Below are 25,672 nucleotides of genomic sequence, written 5' to 3'. Positions count from 1 at the left end.
CCTCTTTTCTTTCTACAGAGAGCTATCAGCTAAAGCAGTGGGGTGAGGGTCCTGATTGGTTCGGCTGTACTGTTTCCACAGGAACAAAATAACGCTATGCCAACTTGTATCCAGTAGACACAAGCTTGCACGCACTGCCACTTCTGGCTCCGGTCATGTGAGGGAGGGAGGAACTGTTCCCGCCCACCTCGTGCCTAGGAGTAGTCTTCGGAGAACTAGCAGGCACTTCCGGGTTCTGAAGCGACCAATGCTGACCTAGCCGCAGGGCTCACGCTTGACTCATCCAGTTTCAATCCCTGGGATTCCGGTTTTCTGTGTGGCATCTTGCTGATGCCAGGACGGGAGGAAAGGAACAAAAAGTGGTGGTGTGGTGGGGTTTACATGAACTTGACTTTAAATTCATTAACGGATATGGTGGAGGTTGAATAGTGATTGCAGGTTAGCTACAATGTGATTTAATGCTTCTCATATGGAGTGTCTCACTAAAATGTATCCGATAGATACTCTTTTATCCATGTTTCTTGAGTTATTGTGAAAATGTATCCTTTGAAAAACCGTTAGCATCACCTGGAAACTCAGGTGGTAAGTTGGAAGGAGATAAATCAGTTACCAACTTGTGCCTAATATATTTTGATATCCACCCAGGTTAAGTTCGTGGTGGTAAAAATTCAACAAACGGCGGTGATTTTTTTTTTGGTGTGTTATATAGACATATATACGCAGACACATACATGTACATATATAAACACGTATATGCGCACAACACATGTACATGTCTATACACGTTACACATAACATCACATTTATATGGGAGTTAAGGTTTACAAAATGCTTTCAGCACACAGCAAAAGGGAACTTAGGGGTGAGATTGACTCGATTGTTCTGTATACATCTGATCAGACTATCAATTTATATTCAGGAACTTCATTGCGGAGCTTCCTCTAGGATGGAAACTTCCGGAACAAGTTGTAGCTGTTTGTGGTAAGATCTGTAATAAGGAGTGTAAAGGTCTTTGTAGAAATAAAGGAGTTTGGAATTATTTATGAAAAGTGGGAATGGAAAAGAAGAGTGGAGACTAATTTTTTTTTTGTTAGACAACCAGCATTTATTAATTCGATTGGGATGGGAAGCAGTGATACTAAGCAGAAACAAAAGATCTGAAACATGAAGAAAGTCAACAGGTACTTATTAAGGGCTGACAAAATTCCAGGTTCTGGGAATGCATAGACAAAATTAGTCTCTGCTCTCAAGGAGCTCTCAATCTAAAGGGTGCAACATGCACACACTTTTGTGCATATATAAGAAACAGACAGGATAAAAGACCGAAGAAGTCTTCAAGGGCCCTTAGAGGGAATGAACATAAAGTAAATAGTCCCTAGGGATAATGGCACCTACCATTGGAGCCTCATGGTCCCTAGAAGAGTGGGTCAGTCATTTCAGATAATCAGAGAATGTGGAAACTAATTTTACCGGTGTTAGAAATTTGCCGGTGTTAGAAAAATAAAGCAACATTGGTCAAAGGTCCAAGAGAGGAAAAGCATGCCTTAAATGACAGCGCGGTGAAGGTGGGCTTTATTTTCCAATTAACAAGGATTTATTTTCTTTCCCGCCCACTCCCAGTGAAAAGAAAAAAAAAAGCAAAACTCTTAAAACCTATGTAGAGTATGGCAGAACAGTTTGCGGGAACAGATTTAATCAAAGGCAGGTCAGAAGGATTTCGGTGAAAAGAAATTTGCTTACACAGAGCAAACCTCGGAGCGGTCCCTAGTAGGATAAAAAAAAAAATGTGTCCAAAGTAAATCTACCCCACCCAGAGCAGCCCTCTCCCAAACCGCCGGAGGAACATTCTTTAAGGCAATAAAAACACTGCCCCACTAAACCCAGGTATGGAGTGTAGCAATTCTGTCTCCAAAGCCGCCGGGGGAGGTGGCCTGGGTGGGTGGGTGGGGGCTGTCTGCACTGAGCATGCGCCAGAGCCAGGCTCCGGGCTCCTGCGCTCCCTGCGAGATCTTCGGCGCCTGCGCGAACCTCGCGGCCCCAGAACTAGTTTTGTTCCGGGAGCCTCTTGCGGGTGAGGGAGCTGCTGAGGTCTCCAGGGCCGGACGCGATTCTGAGCCAGAGTGGAGGGAGTGCGCGGAGGAGAGCCTGGGACCCACAGAAGCCAGGAAGAGAGCGTGCGAGCGTGAACGCGCCGAGGGCAAGGCCACGGCCATGGCCGGCAACAGCCTGTCGTACAATGATCAGCTCGCCGGCGGCGAGGCCCCCGAGCTCGGCCAGGAGGCCACCCCCGCCACGTCCCCCGCAGGCGCCTTCGGCCTCTTCAGCAGCGACTTGAAAAAGTGAGGAGCCCGGGGAGAGGGCGACGAGTGGACTTGCCCCAATTTTGCAGATGAGGAAACTGAGGCTTAGGGGAGGTGCATTCTTAGTGTGGTCTGGGGACCATGCTGGGGGCTATTAGGGGAAGGGAGGAAGGTGACAGTCGTGGCTTAGGTGGGGCTCGTGGAAAGGGTCTGTCGTCAACTGGGAGGGCTAATAAGAGCGAATTAGGACCAGTTGGGTGGGTTGTTACCAGGTGAGGGGGGGAAGGGGCACTCGTACTCGGTTCCGGGAGGGAGTGGGGGGTGTGGTAGGAGGAAGAAGGCGGGGGTTTAGAACTGGAGGAGACTTTTGGACCAGGGGTACTAACTCCTTCGTTTTGCAGGTGAGAAACTGAGGCCTGGGATGCTTAGAGACTTCCTTGCCCTGGGTGGTCACACAGCTGACTTACGAGGGAGTTTGAAACTGGGTCTTCCTGACCAATCAATCAACCAGCGTTTCTTAAGCTCTGATTAGGTTCCAGACACTGCGTTTATGCGCATCCCAAATGTTATTATTTCATATTATCTAACAATTTATGTCCAATTCACTATGAGTGTCATCTAGTCCTATAACCGTCCACCCCCAAAAACAAAACAAACACCACCAACCACAGCCAAAATCTCTTTTCCCTTTATAGGTAAATAATTGAGACCCCGAGAAGATAAATGATTTGCCCAAAATCACCACAGATAGTAGCAGGATTCGAAACCCAGGCTCTTGGGCAAGTTCCTTAACTTCTCTCTCAGCTCTCTTTCTTCCAAAGTGAAAAGTCGGGGTTGGACTATATGCTCTCATACACTGTTGTAGGCTCGAAATCTGTGTATGGTTCTCTGATTTGATTCAAAATCTAGTACTTTTGACTTTTACCAAAACTGTTTCTATTTCAAGGGTTTTTGGAATGTTTGTATGAAAGCTTTTTAAATTGTAAGGTTCTTGGTTAATTCCATTTAGAAACACTAAAAAGGAACAAATATTTAGAAAAAGATAAAGTTCTCAGCTTGTCTTAAAATCTTTACTAATTGTAGGTTGTTGTTATTTTAAAGATTTAAGAAATATATAGTTAGACTTGGAAAATAGAAGTGTAAAGGAAATCTCTCCAGATTCCATTCAGTTTATGATTGCCTAAGTCAGGAGACCTGGGTTTTAGCTTGGCCTCTACCATTAACGTATTAAATCAAGTTAGCCAGTCTTCTTATCTTTGCTGAGCTTCATTTTTCTCATCTGTAAAATGTAGAGGTTGCATTTGATCCCTAAGAATTCTTCTACCTCTAAGCTTCTGACTTAGTTCATGTAGGGTTTTTTTTTAAAGGAATGGCATTTTTTTAATTTAAATTTTTGAATTTTATTTAATTGAGTAATTAAGAAAAATTTTCCATGGTTACATGATTCATGTTCTTCCCTCCTTTCCTCCCACCCCCCTCCTGTAGCCAAGGCTCAATTCCATTTGGTTTTACATGTGTCATTGATCAAGACTTAGTTCCATATTCTTGATATTTGCTCTACAGTGATTGTTTAGAGTCTACTTCCCCAATCATATCCCCATCTACTCATGTGATTAGGCAGTTGTTTTTCTTCTTTGTTTCTACTCCTATCCCACAGTTCTTTCTCTGGATGTGGATAGCATCCCTTCTCCTAAGTCCTTCAGAATTGTCCTGGATCATTGCATTGCTGCTAGTAGAGAAGTCCACTACATTGGATTGTGCCACAGTGTATCAGTCTCTGTGTTTAAGGTTCTTCTGGTTCTGCTCCTCTCACTCTGCATCAATTCCTGGAGGTTGTTCCAGTCCCCATGGAATTCCTCCAGTTCATTATTCTTTTGAGCACAGTAGTGTTCCATCACCAGCATATACCACAATTTGTTCAGCCATTGCTCAATTGAAGGCCATCCCCTCATTTTCCAATTTTTTGCCATCACAAAGATCGTGACTATAAATATTTTTGTACAAGTCTTTTTCCTTATTATCTCCTTGGGGTATACAAATCCAGCAGTGGTCTGACTGGATCAAAGGGCAGGCACTCTTTTAAAGTACTTTGGTCATAGTTCCAAATTGCCGTCCAGAATGGATGGATCAATTCACAACTCCACCAGCAATGCCTATTTTGCCACATTCCCTCCAAAATTTATTATCTTCCTTTGCTCTCATGTTAGCCAATCTGCTAGGTATGAAGTGGTACCTCAGAGTTGTTTTGATTTGCATTTCTCATTATAAGAGATTTAGAACACTTTTTCATGTGCTTATTGATAGTTTTGATTTCTTTATCTGAAAATTGCCTATTCATGTCCTTGCCCATTTATCAATTTTTCGTACAATTGATTTAGCTCCTTATATATTTGAGTAATTAGACTTTTGTCAGAGCTTTTTGTTATAAAGATTTTTTCCCAATTTGTTGCTTCCCTTCTAATTTTGGTTGCATTGGTTTTGTTTATACAAAACTTTAAATTTAATGTAATCAAAATTATTTATTTTACGTTTTGTAATTTTTTCTAACTCTTGCTTGGTCTTGAAGTCTTTCCTTTCCCAAAGATCTGACAGGTATACTATTCTGTGTTCACCTAATTTATTATAATAGGAATGGCATTCTTAAAAGGATGGAAATAACATTTTAAGATAACTTTAAGATGCAATTATTCACTTTGTAGTGCTTTTAAAATTTATAAAATAAGAGCATGTAACATTGAGGTGGTGAAATTATTATTACCATTTTACTGATGGAAATAGACTCAAGAGAGGTTCATAGGATCAGAAATGAAGTACTCCTAGAAGTCAGTGAGTTCAACCCCCTCCTTTTATAGATGAGGAACTTTTGACCCAAGTGGTCAAGTGCCCATGGTCACATAGCTGATGTCTGGGGCAGGATTCAGGCGTTCTATTTGGTAAATGTTAGTTCATGCTGCCTTGTGATTTTTCTTGTGGTTGTTCAATTAAGCAAGTATTAGAAATGAGACTTGAATCCAGATCTCCTGACTTTAGATCTGGGACTTTTTTTTTTCTACTATGTCAGCTTATCTTGCATTTAGAAGACACTAAGGATTGTTTGACTGATGTCAGCAAGCATTTTAAGCATTTTTATGTGCCAGGCATTGTGCTTAGCATTGAGGATACATAGAAAGGCCAGTCCCTCTGAAATTAATGAAAGAACTATAGGAAAAGCCTCTGAAACTTTGGATAGGTCCTTTATATGGGAGTTAGGGAAATAAGGACAAAGCCCGATTGGATGGGAAGTGCAGGCATTGTGATGTGTGTATGTGTATATATGTATATGTATATATATATATGTGTGTGTATATATATATATATATTACATTACTGGAAGAGTACTCATATTGAGTAATGGTATCTGGTGAAATTTCACTTTCATGGAAATGCTGCAACAGCCACTATGATACCTCACACTAGAATTAGGCACATAGTAAGACCTTAATGGATTGTAGTTGTGGTTGAGAAGTTACACATCTTTTGCAAATATCAAAACACTTTGTTTTGGAAATAGCCAAAGTTTTCTTTTTAAAAAACTCATTAAAAAGTTAATTAACAAATCAAAAGAACATTTCCATATAAATTAGAATAGAAAAAGGATGATGTATACAAACACTAATCTCATATACCATTTGTTTTTTAAGAAAGCATATTAAAAATGTAACCTGCTTGCCTTTTTCCTTCTGAACTTTGTTTTCTTCTGAGCATTAAAAAAAAATCCTTCAATGATACTTTTTTTTGCAACACAATCTCTTAAAGCCTCTTCTTCCCCTCCAAGTGAAAAAACTACAGTCCTTGTAACAATTAAGTTTAATAAAGCAAAACAAATTCATGCATTTGAGATGTTCCAGAAGTTATGCATCATTCTGAACCCTAAGTCTATCACTTCACTGTTAGGAGGTAAGTAAAGTAGCATGCTTCCTCATTAGTCCTCATTAGGCCTCTGGAGTGATGGTCAGTAAATTGATTATGTTCTGAAGTCTTTCAGCATTGTTATTCTTTACACAGCTGTCAAATTGTTATTTTGGTTTTGTTCTCTTAACTATCATTTCCGAGAAATCTTCCCAGATTTCTCTAAATATATTTTTTTTTCATTGCTTGTGGCAAAATAATTCAGACAAGTTTCTATTTGTGCTTATAATGAATCCTATGAAGTTGTCCCATATTATTTCAGTTCTTATGTTTACATTGGGCTGAAAGCAGTTACCATATTTTAAGTAATTACATAATTTGAATACTATGAATTTAAAAACATGCAATATAGTCTTCAATGAATCTATCATAGGATTCATTATGTTAACTGATGAAGACCTAACTGTAAAAATAAGTTTTACTCAATATGAGTTATAAAAGTAGTCACTGTTTATAAAATATTAACCCCTAAGTCAAAATGACTGTTAGCAGCTTTTATTTACAACAAGGTAGAGCTAGTGAAAGTGGGAAATATATGAAGGAGACAGAGTCTGGTCTTAGTCTACCAGCCTTAAGTGCTGCTCAGGTGAAGTCTGACTCAGCCCTGGTAGAGGCTTCCCCAAGTCCCGATCTCCACATGGATTTCCCAGTGGTTCTCAACCAGAAGTCCTGTTTATGTCTTCAGCTCTACTCACCGGTATAGAATCCAAGGAAAGAGTCTCCAAGGAATCAGCCTCTCCAAAACCAAGGAAGCCAAGAGGCCCAGAACATCTTGGTCTCTTCTTTTATACCCCCTTTTCCCAAGTAATTTCTTGTCTCTCCCCCTCTAAACAGAATCCAATTGCAGTCTTTCAGTTTGCCTAGCACTGCCCAAGGAGGGGGCAGTGTTTGTGGCCTTTGGGGGTGTGAACTAGTAAAAGACTTGTGAGCTCTCTTACCTAAGGTTAGCTAGCTACTAAGTAGGGATACTTTAAGTTCTTGATTTGATTAACTAAAAGTGGACAAAGGGAGAGTTAATTCTATCTTCACATAACTATTTCATTTTATTTATAGTTCATAATTCGTTCAACCATTCCCCAATTAATGAACAAGTAGTTTTCTAATGAAATAGGGAAAAGTATATTTTATAATTGCATTTAAATATTAAACGAATAAGGCTTTAGTGCCCTGTATTGACAGTACTGACAGTATTGACTCCAAGACAGAAGGTAAAGGTTAAAAAAAAAAAGGAGTTAAGAAAAATTCAGGCAGTTTGGTCTTAACTTTCATAATTACATTTGTCTGTAGGCCCTCTAAATTAGATAATATTTTCAAGATTTAGGTGCATTAGATTTACCCTGCTTCTCAATTTCTTTTTGGTGACTGTATTGCCCATAGTCATCTCTGTGATGTTTTGCAAATGCAGGAACATTGCCTTTGACTGCCTTATTTCTTATCACAAGAAAGATTAAATGTTTACTTGTTTAGGCAGTTTCAAATTATTTTAACCTTATTGTTTTGGTGACTTTTTTGCTTGATTGTCAAAGTCTTTTGTTCATTTCTCATTTTCAGAGGCAGATTTTTTTAGGTTGGGTAGAGCTGTTGTAGCTGTAGGTATATTGTTGTTTTCTTATTGTCATTCTTTCTTATAGTGTGTCATAATTTCTTTCACCTTTTTCTGTAACCATTGGAGGATTTCACTACTTGCAAATAGTTGATTCTGAAATTACTTTTATATTTATGACCAGTTATTTCCTGTCTGTTAAGGTAATTGTCAGTGCTTCAGTAGATGCATGATCCCATCTATATGAGTATTCTATTATCTAGCCATACCTTCTTATCTTGTGCAAACCCTTTTCTAGGTCCTACCACAAACTTTTTTTCATTTTCCTATTTTTCTCAATTACATGCAATCAAAAAATTTTAGCATTCTTAAAAAATTTTTTTGGAGCTTCCCTCCCTCTCTTCTCTCTGTTTGAGATGCAAGCTATTTGATATAGATTATATGTATATAGTCATGCAAAACATTTTCACATTAGCCATGTTGTAAAAGAAAATACTGACCAAAAAACCCTCAAAAGAAAATAATCAAAACCAATAATAATAATAAAGTAAAAAAATATTCTTCTCTCTGCATTTATAAGCCATCAGTTTTTCCTCTGGAAGTGGATAGCATTTTTCATCATTAGTATTTTAGAAGTTATTTTGGATAATTTGCTGAGAATGGCTAAATCATTCACAGTTGATTATGTATCATTGCTATTACTGTGTACGCTATTCTACTTCTGTTCATTCCACTTTGCATCAGTTCATGTAAGTCTATCTATGTTTTTCTGAAAGCATCCTGCTTGTCATTTCTTATATATAGCACAGTTGTATTTCATTACAATCATATACCACAGCTTGTTCAGTCATTTCCCCAATTAATACACGTTCTCTTAGTTTCCAATTCTTTGTCACCTCAAAAAGAACTGCTGTAATTATTTTTGTACATTTAAGTCCTTTCCCTTTTTGTTTGATCTCTTTGGAGTACAAATCTAGTAGAGGCATTGCTGGATCCAAGGGCATACAGTTTTATAACTCTTTGGGTATAGTTTTTATATTGCTCTCCAGAATGATTGGATCAGTTCACAGCTCCATCAGTGGTGCATTAATGCTCATATTTTTCCATTCCCCTTCAAACATTTATTATTTTCCATTTCTGTCATATTAACAATTTGATAGGTATGAGATGGTACCTCAATTTTTTAAATTTGCATTTTTCAAATCAATAGTGATTTAGAATTTTTTCATAGACTATAAAATTTTTAATTTCTTCAAAAATTGCTTGCTCATATCATTTGGCCATTTTTTCAATTGGGTGGGAAATGACTTATTCCTATAAATTTAACTCATTTCTCTATATTTGAGAAATGAAACCTTTGTCAAAGCAGTTGTAAAAACCTTTTTCCTCCCAGTTTCCTGCTTTTCTTCCATTCTTGGATACATTGATCTTATTTATGTAAAAACCTTTTAATTTGATGTTATCAAAATGATCCATTTTGTGTACTGTAATGCTCTCTATTTCCTGTTTGGTCATACATTCTTCCCTTATCCATAAATATGACAGATAAAATATTCTGTGCTCTCCTAATTTGCTTATGGTATTACCCTTAATGTCTAAATCTTGTACCCATTTTGACCTTATCTAGGTATGAGATATTGGTCTATACCTCCTTTCTGTAAATTGCTTTCCAGTATTTCTAGCAATTTTTGTTAAATAATGATTTCTTGTTACCAAAATTTTGGATCTTTGGGTTTGTCAAACACTAGATTATGGTGATTATTTACTAATGTGTATTGTGTATCTAATCTATTCTACTAGTTCACTAATCTGTTTCTTAGACAGTAATAGATTGCTTTGGTGATTACAACTTTGTAATACAGTTTGAGATCTGGTACTGCTGAGCTATTTTCCTTTACCTCTTTTTTTCTTCTTTCATTTATTCCATTGATATTCTTCTGTTCTGTTTGAATTTTGTTATCATTTTTTCTAGCTGAATAAAGTAATTTTCCAATAATTTGGCATGGCACTGAATAAGTAATTTAATTGAAATTATAAATGTCATTTTTATTATATTGGCTCAACCTATTCATGGACAATTAATATTTCTCCAGTTGTTTAGGTTTGGCCTTATTTGTGTGAAATGAGTTTTGTAATTGTGTTCATATAGTTCCTAGCATTATCTTAGCATTTAGACTGCCAGATATTTTATATTGTCTATAGTTCTTTTTTTTCTTTTAAAACCCTTATCTTCCATCTTGGAGTCAATACTGTGTATTGGCTCCAAGGCAGAAGAGTGGTAAGGGCTAGGCAATGGGGGTCAAGTGACTTGCCCAGGGTCACACTATAGTTATTTTAAAAGGGATTTTTCTTTCTCTCTCTTTCTGATTCGTGTGGGTTTATTTTATATCCTGCAACTTTGCTGACGTTGTTATTTGTTTCAGCTTTTTTTTGTTGTTGATTCCCTAAGATTCTCTAAGTATGCCATCATATCCTCTTATAAATGTTCCATAGAGATTCCCCTCCCCCTCTTCCTCTCCCATGCTTTTGAAACCATTCTCTAGGTCAATCATTGCTGAAGTATTGGCATGTGTGCCTGGTGTGGGGGACCTACTCCATTCCCCCTCTTCCCAGTGCCCAAGGAAATTTTTTGCATGCCCTGCCCCTCTGTCCAGCAGCTCAAAATAAGTACTTCCTCCCTTCACTCTCCAGAGTAATGGGGTGGGGGTAGGGCTTGCAGGCAGCTTGAAAGTTGTAGGTTTGGGTACTGCAAACTTGAAAAAGTTCACCAAGACTGTTCTAGGTGTTTGCATTCCTTAAGTACTCCTTAGACACTTGGGCTATCTGCTATTCTCTCCCTTGTGCTCCTTACATGACCAGCTTATTTTTTCTTCCAATCATGTTTCTTGGATAATATACTTTATGGTGCTAATGCACAGAAATCATCATTGGTAATATCCTGGAGCTGATTTGTGTGCCCTAAGTATTTCTCCATTGCCCTTTGGGTCCCTTGCAATCATAATCCTTCTGAGATTGTGTTTTTTGTTATATCCAGCCATATAGCATTTTTTTAAACACTTACCTTCCATCCTAGAATCAATACTATGTTTTCATTCTAAGACAAAAAAGTGGTAAGATGCTAGGCAGTGGAGGTTAAGTGACTTGCCCAGAATCATATAGCTAGGAAGTATCTAAGGTTAGGTTTTTGTTTTTCCTGTGTGGCTGTTGCTTTATATTGGTTAATTTTACATGGGAAATATTGATAATTTTTGTTATTATAGTCTCTTCTTTATCAAAGTCTCATTTTTCAGTTTCACCAATTTGTTTAAATATGCCAGATTAGAGTTCTAATAACTGCACAGTCCAAGTAGTCCAAGAAGTAACTTCCCTGAGATTATTTAGGAAGTGGCAGAGCCAGGTTTTGAATCTAAGTTCTGTGACTCCAAATACAGGATGCTTTGTACTGTACTTATGAGTCCTCTCCAGTTTTAAAGACAAAATCATTTAAATTTTAAAAGCTACGCTTCCAGGATCTAATATTAAAATTACTTAAGGAAGAGGGATTTTAGAAAGTACTGGTTGTGTATAGTGTCAAATATCACACACACTCAATGAAATTGACCATATCTTTAAAGAAAAGCTAATTACCAATAGGAGGGTAATTTGCAAATCAGCTTTTCTATCGTTAGATCAAAGCAAAGGTCAAAATCTCTAAACCAGAAGAAAGAATAATTATGAGAAGATGACAGTGTGGGCAATTTTTGTGTCTCTGTTTTTATACTGTTGGCAATGTGCCATGTTTAGAAAGAAAAAGCAGTATTTAAGTTTGACAGCAATGGAAGAAAGGAGAAAAAATTTGCCTACCTGTATTAAAGGCTAGCAATACTGTTTTTTGCCCCCTTTGTATATTTAGCACTTAGCACAGTATATGTATGATACATAGTACATGTTTAATAAATTCTTGTTGACTGCTTTATAGGAGACTATTAAGTGTAGTCTTATATTTTGTTGGCATTTTAGCATTTAAAAATCAGCCTTTGTGTTCTACTTTTGAGTAGAAAAGTAGTTATGTGTAGAATTTTTCTGTCATGGGGCAGAGTTTGGATCAAAATGATTTGATAACTTTGACTGTAGCATGACTACTACTCATGACTGCCACTTAATAGATGTGTGATATTGAGAGACTTATTTAAAATGCTGTCTTGTAGAAGATCTAGAGATTGAACTAGTTGATATCTAAGGCTCTTATAGCTCTAATATAGTATATGAGTTGTGTAAAGATTAAAATTTAGGAATATGGGGAGACTGAGGCAGGTAGAAATTAGTTTCTCTCTGCAAGAAGTATTATATTTTTTAGAGGTTTATTAAAGGTTAAAGATTAAAGAATATACAAGTAAGAAACATGTGCCTAGGCCAGAGGCCTAGACAAAATAACCTCATATCACGCAAGAGACGCGCCTGCTCCAAAACGGAAGTCCAAAAAAGACCCCAAAAACCTTTGCCACCAGTTTGAATCCTTCCTCTATCTCTGCCCACCTCAGAATTCCCGTGAGATTACAAAGCATTTTGGGGAAGTGGAGCAAAGGCTCGTGGGGATTGTAGTCCTGTATTTGAGTCTATTTTTTACATTTCCCTGTGTGATCATTTTTGGAAAAATTAATTTTTTCCCAAAAGGATCATAAAAACATAATAAACTTAAAAGATTACAATAATGTGAGGATAAGAGAAAAATGAATAAAACCAATAATTGCTGAACGCATTGACAAAAAGCTGTTAGGGGGCAGTCCCCTTTGGCATAAAAGTATACATACAAATAAATGTTCAATCAACCACACCCAAAGTTCAATTTGATCTTGTGCAGCTTGTGGTCTGGAGGCTTCTTCATGGTGGCTTCTCCAACAGTTCAGTTCTGGATTCAGAGAGGTGGCATCTTCTTTACCTAAAATTCTTCTCAAAAGGAATTTAAACTTTGCAATCTACAATACTATTTTTTTACATTTCCCCGTGTTGTGGGTGATTGAAAGATACAGAATCAGTTAGGGATGCATGGCTGAGGTATGAGGTATATGAATCAATTGGCAAGAGATATTAAAAAGACATCAGAAAAATCAAAAAGATAAAATACAAGGCTTTCTCACCAAAAATGAGATCCATTTCCTCTTAATGTCTGGCCATGCTCCACTGTGAGTAGAAGGCAAATGAATTGAACAAGGTTAACAATTTTTTCATTTTTTTTAAGTGGCTTCTATTGTTCCTTTTTTTTTTTAAATTTTAAACATTATTTTATTTGGTCATTACAATTTTTCATTTTTAAAAATACAGTAGTACAAATATGTAGATATCAAAATCCCCAAAATTCTCAATAGCCCAATTAATTACAATAGCAAACAAATACACTTTCATATTTCACATAAGTTGCTGTATGACATTTTTAAAACATATGAATTGATGGATATTTGTCACAATTTTTACAAACATAGCTTTCTTTCAACCTTGGTAATAAACATTTTTTTAAACAAAGTAAAACTCATCTAGAGTTAAGAACATAATCAAGAAATCTATATATCATTCTGGTAGAAGTAAAGTAGTGAGCTGAAGAGTATAAATAAAGGGGTGCTCCTTTTTGGAGGCTTTTAGGGATATAAATGCCCAACTTCCATTCACATATTTAGAAATGCGGGAAGGTTGGGGGTTATAAAATGTATTTCACTTCAGCTAATGGGCCTTAGGGCAGGCAAAAATAACCAGATTGTTAAAAAAAAATCCAAAAATCATATTTAAAAAACCCTTAAAATCATTTGAGATATTTAGCACATTAAATTTTCCAAGGTTGTTAATACAATTATAAACAGTTCTGAAGTCCATCTATGTGATAATTTACAAAGTCAAAATAGAAAGGCTGTTTTTTCATATATGGGCTTATTCACAACAATATTTTCAGCGCAGTTATAGGGGAAAAACAACAGAATTTCAAAACTCAGTACATTCAAAATAAATTCAATCAACCTTCAGTTCAAGCAGAATAATATTGAATCCAGTTATATATGAACTTAAAATCACAAAGTTAAACCATAACAAAAAATGCAATAGAATACAGAGATTTTTTATAAACCATTGGAGTTTGAAATGCCTCAAGATATAGCCTTTAGTCTCTTCAAAGTTCCTTGGGGGTTTATCCATTTAAATGTCTATTGTCCGAAGGCAGAGTAGTAAGAGCTAGGCAATGGGGTTCAAGGGACCCGTCCAGGGCCCCACAGCTGGGAAGTATCTGAGGCCAGATTTTAACCCAGGATCGAATGTCTTTATGTCTGGCTATCAGGTCGCTGAGCCACCCATTTGCCTCCCCAAAGTTAAAGTTGAATCTTTGGGCTGAGTCTACTCCCTTGACAGGTAAAATCAATGAAATTACCAGAACAGTCAAAAATCCTTTTAAACAGCCCATTGCTTTTTAAGTTTCTGTTTGAAAAAATCTGTTTCTTCTCTAGTCTCTCTTTCCCCTCTCCCCTAATATGATCCCTCCTCCTGCCCCAGTCCACGTGGAGCCCACGTGGAGTCAATACCCAGTTTGCTCAGAGGCTTAGCCTAAGGGAAAATTGCCCGTTCTTCTTTCCCTCTCCTCTCTCCCCTCCACCCACGTGGCCAATACTGTTACCAGCTGGTCGCAATGAGTCCTGAGCTATGAGTGAATTTGCTCCAAGGATCTGGGTGATGAGCCGGCGGTTGTCGCGCTTGTGGGTCTGGGGCGCAGAAACAGGCAGGCAGGGCCAGAGGGCCGGGAGATCGGGAACCAGGTGATTGCAATCTTGGTTGAATCAGGTTTGGATTGGGGGGGGGGGGCCTGAACGCCCGCAGGCAAAAGTGGCTGAGCTGGGTGGGGTGGGGTGGGCGGCAAATGCAACAAGTCTAGATCGAGCAGCAGCTTTGCAAGGGTAAAAAACCTTGGCCAGAGAGATATGGCTCAAAAAAAAAATTTCTAGGTACTAGATATTAAAGATTAAATCAGAAGATTGAGAGCTTTTTTCTCCCGAAGTGGTTACGCCAACTATAAAGATTAACATTTAGGAATATGGGGAGACTGAGGCAGGTAGAAATTAGTTTCTCTCTGCAAGAAGTATTATATTTTTTAGAGGTTTATTAAAGGTTAAAAATTAAAGAATATACAAATAAGAAACATGTGCCTAGGCCAGAGGCCTAGACAAAATAACCTCACATCACGCAAGAGACGCGCCTGCTCCAAAACGGAAGTCCAAAAAAGACCTCAAAAACCTTTGCCACCAGCTTAAATCCTTCCTCGATCTCGACCCACCTCAGAATTCCCGTGAGATTATAAAGCATTTTGGGGAAGTGGAGCAAAGGCTCGTGGGGATTGTAGTCCTATATTCGAGTCTATTTTTTACAGTTGAGAGACAGGATTCCAAGTTACAGTAATTCAGCTGAACTAGTGTCCTTTAATAGTTGATAAAACTAGTCCAGAGGGCCCTTTTTTCCCCAAGGAAACTTAATTCATCTGGATTTTGGGGTTGAGGAAGCCCCCAACATAGCCTTCTAGCTGATTATCTCCAATGGAGCAGTTTCTTGGCTAGTCCACTGTGCCCTTGGGAATAAGGCTGACATGTTGTTAGAGCTAAGAATCTAGGCACTGTATCCTTTAGTCTTTTTTTTTTCTTCCTTGCTGCTACGTAAAGGTTGAGCTTGGATTTGTGAAGCGAGAAACTTGTCCCCTTTGAAATTATAGAGCACGTTCTCTGGAAATCCTTGTTTACTAATAGGCACAGTTTCTGCAGAGCCAGAGTTGATCTGTAATCTTAAGATGTGCCCTTTTATAAATGACTTCAGGAAAGTAATTTATAAATGGCCATAGTTAATCAACTATAATAGCTAATCAACAAGCATTTAATAGGTGCCTACTTTGTGCCTAGCTCAGGGTTGGGAGCTACACATGAGCAGACAAAAATGAAATGGGCTTGGCCTTCAAGGAGCTTATATTTTTTTCTTTCTCCTTTTTGTACATTTCAGATTCCCAATATCTCAGCTTTTGTTCTACATGTTTGTAGGTATTCAATAAACATTTTTTGAATGAATGAATCTTAGTGTCCAAAATTGACTTTTCTCCTCTCTAAATTTCTTTCATTTTCCATATTAATCACCTATAATTTGTTTCCCTTCCACTTGGATCTCCTAAAGAATATATAAGTAACTTAGTCCATTAATAAACTACAAATGATTTAAAAATATTTAAAAATTTTAAATTCTTATCTTTTCATATTGTTGACAGACACAGTATTTGCCATTACTACCGTTGGCTTGAAGGGGACAATGTGTACACCTAATACAACTGTTGTTTTTACATAGTTGTGTTGTCTGGGGTAGAGCCCTTTCTTTAGTACAAAATCTGGATAGTTGAGATTCTAGAAATGACATTCCCTTTCTTTAGTACAAAATCTGGATAGTTGAGATTCTAGAAATGACATTCTTCTGTGTGATATCAAGCAACCTTTTTATAAGTTCTTACCATTAGTTTTCATGACACTCCCCGTATCTCCCCCTTTTGGCATCTTTTTTGATTTGAAGCTCTTTTGATTTGATTTGCAAGACATTTGGCAAATATATTCTTATTAGCTATTGTCAGGTGTGCTCCATCTCTGGCCAAGAATCTCTTCTCCATATTTTAAGCCATGGTCTGTAAATCCAAATTCTATTTTCAGATATCATCTTCTTAGCCAGCTGTTCACTTCCCAAATCAATTAGCATTCCTTGCCACCAATGGTTATTATTGAGGAAAACACAACATATGCCTATTTAATTTTTATAATCTTTGACAATACTTTTTAGATTTCTGTAAGCATTTCTGTCCATATTAATACCCCAGAAATATGAAATAGTAATCCATTTTGAAGAATCTTGGGAAATTGTCTATTATCCCTTGTAGTTAAGATATCAAGTTGAAATGGAAGTGGGGAGTGAGGCTCATTTCCAAGCCACTTGTACATATGTATTAAGAATAGTAAAATTTACATTGTACTTTTTCCCATTGAAATTCTCCTTTGATGCTTCCTCTTGGCTGGGTGACCCTAGACTTAGCCAGTGGCACACAAGCTCTGAAAAAGCTTTTGAGTATAGCCCTGGAAAGAGACTTTAGTTCTGTCTTATGAGGACTAGCCTCACTGTTCAGAGACCTATGACTTAAGTTGTAAAAACTTTTGTGCCACAGAAACTCTGAAAGATTAGGTCAGAGAGGAGTTGTATTCTTTGTTGATGGAGAAACCACTTGTTGACAACCACCTATTCTTGAATGATATGTAAAGTACTTAAAAGTTTTACAAAGTACTTTTTTAAGTAGTCACACTGCAAATAGGCAATGCAGTGTTATCCTTATTTTATAGGTAAAGAAACTGTTTAAAAAACTGTCCAAATCTGTTATTGTTTTAAATTGGTCTCTTTCCTTTAAATTTTTTTTAATTAATGGTTTAATGATGCCTTTTGCTTTTATAACAGTCATTTTATGTTTGTCCCTTTCTACTCTTGGTGAGTCTTCCCTTTATAACAAATATAAAAACAATTACCCATGTCTGTGATCATATCTGTTAGGGTATACAAAGAAGTCTTATTTCCTCTTCTCTTTCCAGGGCTAAAATTGGTTAGTACAATTGCAAGGCTTCAGGTTTTGTTTCAGTAGTCTTTTTTTTTTTTTGTGAACATAATTATCTGGCATTATTTCCAGTATACAATGATGTGTGAACAATGAATTCAGAGAAGGAGCATCAACAATTTTATGCAAATTGAATTTGCATTTTGAGCTTTGAAAAGTTCTTTCTGTTCATGTCATAATTGGACATTTATAGTGACCCTAACATTTATAGTGACCCTAATTTGTTCTTCATAAGTTTATAAGAAAGATTCGGTATTTTTTGAGATGAACAAAAACAAAGAAATGTTTTTTGGAACTTGAACTTCCATTTTTGTGTGTTCTGCTTTTTCTTGTATATAAAACAAAACATAGCTTTCTTTGTTAGACCACTACAACTTGTTTAATAGGAGAATGCCAATTTCATTTACAGTAGAAATATACTAGTTCATTATTACATGGATTTACATTTACTTCATGTGAAATCATATCTCCAAAAACATAGATGTATTTCTCCCTTGTGTAACTTCTTTTTGAGCTAAATGTTAGTTTCCCCCTTATGCCCCAAATAAGAGATTGTAACATTCAATTATTAAGCATTTATTAAGCATCTACCATATGGTTGGCACCATGTTAAGTGATGGGGATAAAAAAAAAGTCATCAGTAAACATTAAACACCTGCCCTAAATTCTAGGAATATTAAGAAAGACAAAAGACAATTTTGCCTTTGAGGAGCTCTCAGTCTAATGGAAATAACATAGAGAAAGAAGCTAGAAGGAAGGAGGGAAGGTGTCTGGCACTAAGATGATGGGTTTAAGAGGAAGGCAGCCAGATGGAAAATAATGAGCTGGCTGCCCTCCCTTCATGGAGGATCTGGATGGAGATCTCTACTTCTACTGTCTACCCCTTCCAATCAAAACAAAAGTGAAGTCTTTGCCTTCAAAAAACTTGCATTCTTCTGTGGGAGACAATATATTTACATGCAAATAGGTGCAAAATAAGTAAAAGGTAATTTTTAGAGGTTCAGAGAAGGCTTGGTAGTACTTGAACTAAGCTCTTGAGGAAGCAATCGATTCTAAAAGATAGTGTTGAGGAAGTGAGTTCTAAGTATGGAGATGAGAGATAGTATTGAGGAAGTAAGTTCTAAGTATGGAGATGAGAGATGGTATCATTATGTGAACAACAGTAGGCAGGTCAGTGTGATTGGACTATAGAGTATAAGAAGGGGATCAGTGGAAAGACTAGAAAAGTAGGTTAAGGTAGCCATTAGAGGCAATTGAACAGAAGACATTTTCTGATGTAGGGTTTAGGAAAATCACTTTTGCAAGTATATAGAGATAGAATAGAGACAGGACAGCTCTAGTGCTTAACATAATTCTTGGCACATAATAAGTGCTTAATAAATGTTTATTGATTGAGGTAGTATGAAGATTGGATGTCTCTTCGTGGTTGCCAAATAATGTTAAATTTATGATTGGATTGTATGTTTAATGGGTGGTTGCCAGGGATTTAATTTCTAAATCCCCAAATGAATTACTCAAGTAAATGGAATTTATGGTAATTTATTTTTACAATAGAGGAAGATATTAGGAAGGGAGAAAAGGGGGGAGAGAGGGAGAAAGCTCTGGCTTCCTCTGAGCCAGGTAGAAATTTCTAAGGCCCCAACCAGGGGAAAAGGAGTCTCAAGATGATGGGCCTTTCTCTGGGGTTCACACCTCCAGAAAGGGCAAGGAAAGAAGTCAACCTTTACACTCACCACAGTGACCATCTAAAAGGAAAGCAGTCTGAGGTCTCCTGCATGAGCTCCTCCAGAGGTCCAGTTCCACAGCCAAGTGTCTTCACTCCAAGTCTGAGTGTCTGTCTTCCAGTCCAATTCTGAGTGACTGATGATCTTCACTCCAAGTCCGAGTGACTGAAGATCCTGTGTGTCTCTGTTTTCCACTATTTAAAGACCGTTTTCTCTTGTGTTACCTCCCCTAAATTTTATGTCTATCAATCCCAGCAGACACTCCTCTCCAGGACTGCCCACTCTTTCGAAAACACATGGGTCACAGACCTCCCACTCAATGTATGAAATGGGTGTTCATACCTTTTTGTGGTTAGTTCACACCTTTTTGTAGTTAGTGCAATCTTTTTTGTGGTTAAAATGGGTAGATCTACTTTAAGTACTGGGTTTACACTTTAGGGATTAGAATCTAAAAATAGACAGGGAATTATGATTTAATCTTTGCAATAAAGGAAGAGCTAAGTACCTTAATTGTTACTATCAGGGGAGAGCTAAATCTAATCTTCACAATAGGGAGACCAATTGGGACTATTAGAGACATGAGACAATATGAGCCTGAACTAGATTGGCTATGTGTTTGCTATGTGTGTAGAAATACCGGGATGGATCCAAGAAATGTTACACAAATCAAATCAATAAGACTTGGCAGCATGGTTATATGTGGGGTAAGAAAGAGAATGAAGCATCAAGGGTAACTTGAAGATTGTAAACCTAGGTGCCTGTGACAGAAATAGAAAATTTTGGAAGAGCTGTAGGATTGAGGGAGGTAGATTGATGAGCTCTGTTTTGGACATAATTGAATTTTAGATGTTTGTACCCAGTTCAGATTATTCACTAGACACTTGATGATGCAGAACTGAGAGTCAAGAGAGAGAGGAGACCTGATTATCTGGAAATCATCTATGTAGAGATGATAAATGAAATGATGGGATCTGATGAGTTTACCATGAGGGGGGCAGTAGATAGAGAAGAGGAACCAAGACAAAGCCCAGATTTAGATAGTAAGATATGTTTGATGAATCTAACAAAGGAGACTTAAAAGAAGTGATTAGCAGATAAGTGGGAGGGGGAAATGAGACATAATTATGCCATGAAAAAGATTATTTATTGAATATTTTTTGCACAGAGAAAATAAAAAGTGTTTGTTGGACTTTTAAGGTATCTGTTTAGAAGAGCTATTAATTTTTGTTAACACTGGAGATATTACAAAATGCTTTCTCATTGTAATAGATATAATCTTGTAGATGTCTGATCCATTGAAATTCTGTGATAAAAATGGTAATAAAATTCAGGCCTTTTTGTTAGGCTTCAAAATATGAGTTACTGTTTTGTTAAAAAATATTTAAATGTACCAAAATTGAATGTTAGAAACAAAAAAGGAGACAGATGGTTGGATGAAATACTCTTTTTACTGCATAAGAAGTCGTAAACCCTTACAGAATGACAAGTGTATTATATTAAAATAATTTGACAGTATCACACTTGTGAATACAAATGAACTGTTAAAAACAAATTGCAATTCAAAATAAAAATTTAAAGCTGAGAGCCCAATGAAGAATAATCAAGAAGGAAATGATTTTGTTGCATTTTTGTATAACATTTATTTAGTGTACTGTAACTATGAATAATACTTTGATAATTAAGGGCTCAGTAATTTTGTCAGTGTGAGGAGTACTACTGCTAATGCTACTCTGTTACTAAACAGGTTTTCAAGAGTTTTTATGATGAAAAAAATCATTACCTTTCATCCAACCTCTCAAAATTTAGGAAGACTGGTCCTTGGGCATTATAATTCATTATTAGGCCCATAATTAAAGTCTTTCTAAGATCTGCCATAGTGGCATAACTTTCAAGAGCCTAAAGTCACTTCCAAAAGGGGCATGATGAATTATATTGATTTGATGAGGACCAAATTAACTTGTAAAGTGCTTTGGCAAACCTTAAATCACTTTTTCTGCTATTATTTTATTAATACTTTTATTCATATATTCAGTGAAAACCCATTCAATATATTGTTTATTTGATCTATAACCTGAGTTAATGTGCTTGTAAGTCAAGAAGTTATATTCTTCTAATTATCTGTTTTACAGATAATAACTCAAGCTGTGACCTGCCCTACATATCATATTTATCTTTCATGTAGGAGGCATTATAACATTGAATGAACTTGGACTCAGATATTGGGACTAAGATTAAATCTTGGCTATTTCATTTATCTTCTCCTCATCCTGAGACCCACCAGGCCATATTTCTGGATCTTTCTTTATGTATACTTGCCCTTGGTGTCAAGTGCCTCTTTGGGACCTATACTTAAGATGGTAGGTACCAATCAGAGACTAGCCATCTATTTTTATTTAGCTATTTTAATTGATATATTTAGTTTTTGCTTGACCTTCATTTCCAAAAATAATCAGTTTTTTCCCATTACCCTAAGATCTGTCCCCTATAATGGAGAACATAAAAGAAGAGACAAGAAGAAAAATAGTTCAACAAAAGTAGACTAATCATTAATTAGATTTGATGGTATATATAGTATTTTGGATTTGTGTCTTACTAGAAATCAAACTCCCTTCCCCCTTGTTTTGGATTAAGCCTGACACTGCTGAACAGTTTCCTCTGTCCTAGGCCATCCACAATTTTCTATGTATATCATTGGGGGTGGGTGAATCCATAAACTTCCATCTGCTGAGGTGAGAGAGAATTTGGCTGAATTTCTGTTGAGGGAGAGTATTGAGAGGCAACAAAAAATGTTGTCCTTGCCATAGCCATATGGCTTATGGAATCCAAAGCAGGAGTCTGAGTAGGAGAATACAGGGCACAGACAGGGATGATGATCCAGTACTTCATTCTTCTGAATATTTTTTAAAGTTTTAAAGTTTTATTGTTATTTAAAAAATAATACAAATGAATAGCATGAAGAATTCAGAAAAAGATGGGAAGATTGTCTGAACTGATGCAAAATGAAGTTAGCAGTGCCAGGAAACTATATTTGTATTTTATATTCACAACAGTGTAAATGGAAAGAACAATGAAATGAAACTGAATATGGTATAATTACAATGTCTTGTTCCTAGAGAAGAGTGGAAGAAATATTCATCACCTTTTTTTTCCTTTTTTTTTTGAGAGATAGAAGATTGGTGTCAATCAGATAGAGTTGATGAAGTTAGTCTTATATAACTTAAATTTTTTTTTCCTTATAAAGGAAGGCTCATTTGTTAGCCTTTAGGAAGTAAGGGGCCTTTTTGGGAAATATTGTGTAAAAAACAAAAAAGCATGAAGAAAACCGAAAGAAATTAAATATTTTGTTGATGCTTTAAAAAAAATATTTCGCAATGACAGGTTTCCCCATCTCTCCTATAGAGAACCTTCATTGTAATAGAGAATTGTACTTAAGCTAAATAAACCAAAGCCGTGGCCATATCTGCTTCCGAACGCTATATTCCATACCTCCTGAGAGGAGAGGGAAGGAATATTTCATTGTTAGTCTGAAGTTTAAGATTAGTCTCTGCATTCATCAAAGTCCTGATATATTTGAGTATATGAGTATATGATTTACTTTGCTATTTTAATTGTTTTCTTGGTTCTGCTTGAATTGTTCTGTATTCCTTCAATTAAGTCTTCTCAAATTTGCCTGAATTCTCCATCTTTACCCTTCCTTATGAAATAGTAATATTACATTATATTAATTTGTAGCAATTTGTTTAACCAGTGCCCAGTATTGAGTACCCGTTTTGTTTCTAGAAAAAACCCTTTTTTTGGATAAATACCTATAGTTCTCTTCTGTGTATATGTGGAATCCTTCATTCTGTCTTTCTCTTTATTGGGTTTTATTATATGTCCAGTAGTAGTTTACTCAAAGAGAATATACTGTTAGTGAATTTTATAATATAATTTTCAGAAATTTGACAAATTACAGGTAGTGTGGTACTCTAGACTTAAAAAAAGAAGACAGAAGTTCTGAAGAGGTTCTTGCCCTTTACTAGCCTTTTGAACTTTAGCAAATTTCAGACTCAGTTTTCTAGGCATTAAAGTGGAGGTAATGCATAACTTACAGAGTTGTTTTGAGGGAAGTCCTTCATAAAAAATAAATTCTTTAAATGCAGCTTATTATTCTGACTGCAATTCAACAACTCAGCAAGAATTGATTAAGTTCTTACTCTTTGAGGTTCCTTGTACTAGTTATCAGGAATATAAAGATTAAAAACCACAATAACAATCTCTACCCTCAGGGAACTTATATTTGTTGATGGGGCTATCATATTTTCAAGTAAGTACAATACAAAGTGGAGTGTGAGAGAAAGAAGATAAAATGGTGAATAATGAGCAAAATAGAAGGAAATTTGTATTGGAACATAGAAGATAGATAATTTCAAACAACTCCTGTGGATGAATACTGAAGAGAATCAGCAGTAGATGAATGAAAGCGTTGCTAAATATTAGGGAGGTTCCTGTTAAAATTGACTTGAATTTATAGATGGTAGAGACAGAGTTTGAAGAGAACCATTGTCCTTGAAGCACTTTTCAGAATGAAAAATCTACTTCGAAGCTTTGACTTCAATTACTTATCAAGTATTATCAAAGCAAGTACATGCAGAACCTCAAAGGAAAATGTGAATTGGTTTCAGGCTCTGCAAGAGGTCAAAAAAGATTTCAAAAATAAATTGACAGTGGCAGAGGAAAAATTGGGAAGAGAAATGAAAGCAATCCAAAGCAGAATTGGCCAAATGGAAAAAAAGAGGCACAAAAATCCAATGAAGAAAAGTTTCCTAAAAAGTAGAATTAATGAAATGGATAAGGAGGTTTAAAAGTTCACAATAATAATTTCTTAAAAATTAGAATTGATCAAGTAGAAACTAATGATGTCTTAAGCCATCAAGAATCACTAAAACAAAATCAAAAGAATGAAAAAAAAGAAAACATGAAATATCTCATTGAAAAAACAACTGAACTGGAAAATAGATCCAGGAAAAGACAGTTTAAAGAAAATCGGACTACCTGAAAATTATGTTGTTTTTTTTAAACCTAAACAATACATTATAAGAAATTACCCAAGAAAACTGCTCTGATATTCTTTTTTTTTTTAATATTATTTTATTTGGTCGTTTTCATACATTATTCACTGGAAACAAAGATCGTTTTCTTTTCCTCCCCTCCCCTTCCCCCCCCCCCCCCCCCCCGCCTTTCCCTCTCCCATAGCCGACGCATGATTCCACTGGTTATCACATGTGTTCTTGACTCGAACCCATTTCCCTGTTGTTGGAGTTTGCATTATAGTGTTCATTTAGAGTCTCTCCTCAGTCTTATCTCCTCCAACCCTATAGTCAAGCAGTTGCTTTTCAGCTGTGTTTTTACTCCCACAGTTTATCCTCTGCTTGTGGGTAGTATTTTTTTTTAGATCCCTGCAGATTGTTCAGGGAAATTGCATTGATACTAATGGAGAAGTCCATCACCCTAGATTGTACCACAATGTATCAGTCTCTGTGTATAATGTTTTCCTGGTTCTGCTCCTTTCGCTCTGCATCACTTCCTGGAGGTTGTTCCAGTCTCCATGGAATTCCTCCACTTTATTATTCCTTTTAGCACAATAGTATTCCATCACCAACATATACCACAATTTGTTCAGCCATTCCCCAATTGAAGGGCATCCCCTCATTTTCCAATTTTTGGCCACCACAAAGAGCGCAGCTATGAATATTTTTGTACAAGTCTTTTTTGTCCATTATCTCTTTGGGGTACAAGCCCAGCAGTGCTATGGCTGGATCAAAGGGCAGACAGTCTTTTATCGCCCTTTGGACATAGTTCTAAATTGCCCTCCAGAATGGTTGGATCAATTCACAACTCCACCAGCAATGAATTAATGTCCCCACTTTGCCACATCCCCTCCAGCATTCATTACTTTGCATAGCTGTCATGTTAGCCAATCTGCTAGGTGTGAGGTGATACCTCAGAGTTGTTTTGATTTGCATCTCTCTGATTATAAGAGATGTAGAGCACTTTTTCATGTGCTTATTAATAGTTTTGATTTCTTTGGCTGAGAATTGCCTGTTCATGTCCCTTGCCCATTTGTCAATTGGAGAATGGCTTGATTTTTTGTACAATTGATTTAGTTCTTTATAAATTTTAGTAATTAAACCTTTGTCAGAGGTTTTTATGAAGATTGTTTCCCAATTTGTTGTTTTCCTTCTGATTTTAGTTACATTGCTTTTGTTTGTACAAAAGCCTTTTAATTTGATGTAATCCAGATTATTTATTTTGCATTTTGTAATTCTTTCTAATTCTTACTTGGTTTTGAAGTATTTCCCTTCCCAAAGGTCTGACATGTATACTATTCTGTGTTCGCCTAATTTTCTTATAGTTTCCTTCTTTATGTTCAAGTCATTCATCCATTTTGAATTTATCTTGGTGTAGGGTGTGAGGTGTTGATCTAAGCCTAATCTTTCCCATACTGTCCTCCAATTTTCCCAACAGTTTTTATGAAATAGTGGATTTT

The 25,672-nt window shown here is 36.5% G+C and overlaps 1 protein-coding gene across 3 annotated transcripts in view; it reads left to right on the top strand.

The window, feature by feature from the left end:
* The first annotated feature begins 1,985 nt into the window (after positions 1-1,985).
* The window catches only part of AP3B1 (adaptor related protein complex 3 subunit beta 1), a 359,745-nt gene continuing 336,058 nt past the window's right edge, over positions 1,986-25,672 (top strand). For 2 of the 3 annotated variants that reach the window (XM_056824795.1, XM_056824796.1), the window contains exon 1: positions 2,007-2,339. In XM_056824795.1, the coding sequence (XP_056680773.1) occupies positions 2,212-2,339 (128 nt within the window). In that variant the 5' untranslated portion in view covers positions 2,007-2,211. Of the gene's footprint in view, positions 2,340-25,672 lie in introns of all 3 variants that reach the window. The other variant, XM_001367618.4, reaches the window with a different exon arrangement.

Source organism: Monodelphis domestica, chromosome 3, assembly GCF_027887165.1.
Source record: "Monodelphis domestica isolate mMonDom1 chromosome 3, mMonDom1.pri, whole genome shotgun sequence".
Lineage (NCBI taxonomy): Eukaryota > Metazoa > Chordata > Mammalia > Didelphimorphia > Didelphidae > Monodelphis > Monodelphis domestica.
The sequence above is the reverse complement of the archived record's forward strand: the minus strand, read 5'-3'. Positions and strand labels throughout refer to the sequence as shown.